The sequence below is a fragment of the Psittacula echo genome (genome assembly GCF_963264785.1).
Source record: "Psittacula echo genome assembly, chromosome: 9".
NCBI lineage: Eukaryota > Metazoa > Chordata > Aves > Psittaciformes > Psittacidae > Psittacula > Psittacula echo.
Genome location: NC_137745.1, coordinates 12,630,890 through 12,636,009, shown reverse-complemented (window position 1 = coordinate 12,636,009; position 5,120 = coordinate 12,630,890). Strand labels below are relative to the sequence as shown.

At 38.6% G+C, this 5,120-nt stretch overlaps 1 protein-coding gene across 1 annotated transcript; it reads right to left on the bottom strand.

Moving 5' to 3' along the window:
• Positions 1 to 2,188: 2,188 nt before the first annotated feature.
• Positions 2,189 to 4,339, bottom strand: LRRN1 (leucine rich repeat neuronal 1; the record flags this gene model as incomplete). The annotated part of the gene is made up of 1 exon (XM_080625773.1): positions 2,189 to 4,339. One exon carries the CDS (start codon positions 4,337 to 4,339, stop codon positions 2,189 to 2,191), a length of 2,151 nt encoding a protein of 716 aa, XP_080481899.1.
• Between the last annotated feature and the right edge of the window lie 781 nt (positions 4,340 to 5,120).

The window sequence follows — 5,120 nt, the reverse complement described above, 5'->3', positions numbered from 1 at the left end:
GGCAGTTTTAAGGTTAGATAGCATATAGACAAGAGTATAATTATTGCTCTGAAGCTCTTCTGGAGAAGAGGAGGAAATTTCCCATTAACATTAAAAACAAATACAGGAGAAGGTGACAAATAAATGCTTCCACTATGGTACTTCTCCATGATCAAGACACTTGCCTAATCCCGACATCTAATTGTCATATGATTAAAAATGTATTTGATCTCATGAATATATAAAAGATTGTGTGTAGCAGCATAAAGTACTTGATTTAAATGCATAATTAATAGCTTCATTTAGCTTTATATTGAAATGCAAGATCAACAAGGCATGTATCCAAGAGATGTACTGAAGTTTTTGCACCAAAGCAGCTTATTAGTGAAACTATGCTGATAACTTTTTCACTTTTAGACAGTTATCTGAAGGGGAAAAAGAAGTTTGAAGCTATCTGTAAGTTTAGGGGGGGGAACTTTGATATATTTGAGAAGCCAGCGAGATAAAAACTTCAAACAATCCCAAAGCACATCCACTACTTTAACAATTAACTTTTACTTACCAAGAAGGTATATGGGATGTAAAAACATTTAAAAAGTTGCCACTGACAGTGGTCATAGAGCATAGAAATATCTGTGCTTGCTAAGCCTGCCTGTGACTCGTGTGCAGTCTCTGGAGGACTTCATGGGTTCAGAAAAGACAACGTACAAAGCTTCTGTAGGTTCAGCTGTAAATTATGCCTTTATATTATACCCAGTGCACACATAGAAACACCACCACTTTCTGAGTTCTGCACTCAGACCATATTAATTCCATAAAATATCTAGAGTACTGGTTAATTTTAAGCCTGTAAAAAATACAGTTCAGTAGTGGAGCAAAAGGTAGTACTTTTTGTTAGTTTTAACCTCTTGATTTCTACTTTTGAAGGAGTATTAATCCAATTCACTTTTTCTTTTTTAAAGTATATTCCAGGATTCAACTGTTTTATTTCAGTTTGGTAGCACTGAGTTGTTTCCCTTGTCCTCACTGATTGTAATGACAGCTAAATGTCAGCTTCAGTTTTATCTTAGCGCAGAATATAAACAGGAAAGTGTACAAAAAGGAAGATGTTTTGTTACACACTTCTGGAATTATTTTTGATGTGTACCTTATGCCGAACAGTTTTGATTCTGCATGTGATTTAGAGCCCAAAAGCCATACAGATACATATGTCTGATTAAACTAATTTCAGCATTTTGCATCTAGTGTAGAGAAAACACTGCCATTAAAATAAATGCATACAAAAACCAATTGGAACTTTGTTGAAACGTAATTCCATCAAGAAAAAAACCCACAATATTTTTAGATAACATTTTGGATATATTTGATGTCAAAACATGATCACCAGTCAAACCAGTGACAGCTAAACCCAGTACATTGTTGTGACCTCTAAAATAAAAAACCAGAACAAAACTAAATTTATTATAGCTCTGCCTTCATTCAACACCATGTGTTGGTGATGTAAACACAACAAAACTCTAGTATTCTGCAAAAGTGTCTACTGAATAGAATAAAAAGAATAAGAGAACAATTAACATTTAGTGTTACATTAAAAAATTGGATGTACATATTCCTATTGCCTGTTAGCTTGACCTAAGCTTTTCTCAACTACTACAAAAATAAGAATAAAAAAAGAAAAACCCATTGTTCAAAGTCAAAAACATTCAAATCAGTTGATACAACATTACAGTACAGTCAACTAACATCATTCAAGGTCTCATTTTCTCAGTGTACGAGTCCTTAGACCAGTGTTACAAACCTAGTTCAATGCAGTTTCCAAACTGTATGTTAGCGTTGCAAGATACTGTACTCTACTGATGGCTTTGGAGGAATGGGGTTGTGCTACTTTTGGATCACAGGGTAACCCCAGCCTCTCATTAATTGTATTCAGCACTGTAGTTAGACCAGCATTAAGTTTAGCACAATAACTAAAAAAAAAAAAAGGAGGAAAACGGAAGGAAACCAGGATTGGAAGCCAGGTGAAGCTGCCATTTGTGTCAAACAATTGCGATACGCTATACTAAAAAATCTTGAAATATCCACCTGTCCTCACTGCTCTGCCACGAACTAGCAAAGTCAAAAATACAAAAGTCTTCAACTTCTCGTTTTTGCAGAATAAAGCAAAAAAGTCTTTGTGCTCCTTACTACCAGAAGCAAAATATCCTCTGAGTTACCACATGTAATAGCTTCTGGATGTGTCGACTTGGGTTGGCTTGGTCTCTGCAGAACCATCCTTGTCTTTTTCACTGTCGCCTTCCCAGAGATTAATAAGTGGAGGGTAGAGCTCATTCAAGGGGATTGAAGAGGTCTTTTGCATATATTTTTTCAATGAGTGGTGGTAGTTTTTTCTCTTAAATCGTTTTGCAATATAAACAGAAATGGAGGCGAGGCTGATGACAGCAAACATGGACCCCATTACTGCTGCAAGGGCAGTGCTGGTCTCTTGATCTGAAATATCTAGCGCAAAAGCTGCGTTTTTTGTTGTAACATTAACACAGGACTTCTGTGTTTGCTGATGGATGTTTGACACAGTTAGACACACTTCATAATCTGTAGATGGTTGTAAATGTGTGAGGTTATATTCATGTACATCAACTGGGACCCTAGCAGTGTATGTGATGTGAGGGTTGTCAATCTTCATAGTGGCCGATGACCATTTTAGATTGGAAGTCATGACGTTGGAATTAACTTTCCAAGAAACTAAGATGGAATGTGATTCCGCTTGCTTGACAAAGATTTTCAGAACCTGGGTACCATCCAGAAGTGTTCCGTTCACCCGGATAGTAGCGACCCTCGTGTCAGCCCCTTCTACGTTTTGAGCAACGCAGGTGTATCTCCCGGAGTCTTCAACCTGGACATTAGAGATTTCCAAGGTGCCTTCACTGCTCAGCTTGTATTTGTCAGACAGACTTTCGACAGTTACTTTATTGCCGAGAGGAGTGACCCAGTAAATTTCTGGCTCAGGTTCTGCCATGGCCCGACAGTCTAAAAACACTGTCATGCCAATGTCCAAGTTTAAGTGATTTGGAAAGGTCTCGTGAGAGATCATTGGAAGACATTGTTCATTTGAATCCTGTATTAACACTTCTTTCACCTGCTGCCCTCTGTATTCTGGGGGCATAGCGCAAAACATGGACAGAGGTTCCATGAAACGGATATTGGTTTTGTTTGAGTTGATCCAGTGAATGACACAGTCACACCTGAGTGGGTTACTGTGGATACTGATCTCACGCAGGTTTGGAAGGGATTCCACTGTCTTTTGGTAGACTGCATTCAAGGCATTGTTGTTCAGCATCAAGCTCTCCAGGGCAGGAACGTTGCGAAATGCCAAACGATGTATGTAAGACAGCTTTGGATTGTTAGTGGCTTCAAGCTTTGTCAGTTCAGGCAAGTTGTCAAGTGCGTACCTATCAACAGAAACGAGCTCTCCCATGTTATTGATTCCAAGCTCTTTCAATCTGAGCATGTTTTTAAAATCACCTTCCTGAATTTTATGAATTGGATTTTTGTTGAGATCCAGGAATTTTAAATTTGGGACTTTCTCAAGTGCAAGCTGAGGAACTTTTACCAATTTGTTGTCATAGAAGGAAAGACTTTCAAGACTATCCAAGCCTACCAAGGCATTGCCAGGAATGTCTGTGAGATACATACCTGCCAAAACTAAACTCCTTAAATTTGAGAGTGGTTTGAAATTCATATCTAGTATTCCAATCACTGGATTTTCTCCAATCATGAGAATCTCAAGGTTAGGAGTAGAATCAAACCAACGGCTGTCAATAACCTTTAATTTGTTGGAGTTGAGATGTAATCTCAAAAGGTTCTTCAGGCCAGCGAATGCATTTGCAGAAATGCTGCTGATCTGGTTGTGATTTATATATAGCTCCTGAAGATTGCAAAGGTCTTGCAAGCAGTAGTCAGTCATCTCTGTTATCTGGTTTTCCTCCAGGTGCAAAGTAGTAAGTTGACTGAGATTCGAGAGCCCCACATCTCTGATACTTGTGAAGTTATTTTGTGAAAAATCCAGTTCTGTTAAATTAAACAGCTGTTGGAGTTCATCTGTGGTCTTTGCAATGTTGTTGCTTTGTAACAGAAGGACTTGAGTGTCACTGGAAAGATTGCTGGGGATTTTTGTTAAGCGAAGGTCATTGCAGTCAACTGTTGTGGCTTCCCTGTACGTAGACTGTGGTGTAAACCATGGCCTGATTTCACATACACAAAGCTGTGGACATTCGTTACTCTGCATGGAAGACTCAGTTAACGAATTCATTAGCAATTCTAGCACCAACTGGCAAACAGTTAAAGCAACTCTAACTTTTGCCATGCTGGTCAGTGAGTCAGTTCAGCTCGCCAGCCCCTTAAACCAGCAATAGATTAAGAGGGTAACTGGTTTTCAGGCAGCAAATGTAAAGCTTAAGGTGAAAGGCTTGGACATCCAGAAGGTGAAAAGATTGTTTTCTGAGTTTAGAAAAGACAAGAAATAGTCTTGAAGACTTTCAGCTGCTCCTCTGTGTTCCAGAATCTTCTGCAAACCAGTGTCTGAAGATGTTCCTGAAAACAGATCAGGGTATACGTTATGGTCATGTCATGTACAGTTTATGTATTATTTAATGTCTTCATCCTTTACAGAAAAATATCTGAAAACAATCATTATTATCACATTCTTCTCTCTCACAAAAATCCTGACCTGCTGTAGATAAGTTATGTAGGGTTTGCAACTCTCTCCTACTTGGGATTTACATGAGAAAACTCTCATCTCAAGTGAATGACTGTAACAATGTATGCAATGAGCTGAAAAGAAAAGTTTCGGGTATCTTTCAATTCTACTCTGCAATATTTGTTTGAATGGCATGAGAAATGCTAAAGACGGAGGATACACTGATGGCTGCAGCTAGGTCTCAAAGGACTGCTCAGAGCATCATCCTGATGGGAGGCAGGGTGCCAGAGCTGTCTCAAGGCTCAGATTTCATGTGAGTGGAATTAAGTACGGCTCAGGAAGATGTTGGCTTATAAGTTTCAAGCTAAATACATACAAACTTTGCCAAAATTCATCCGAGTTAATCAAATCAGTTCCAGATAACAGCTTAGACTTAATCCAGCTAAGC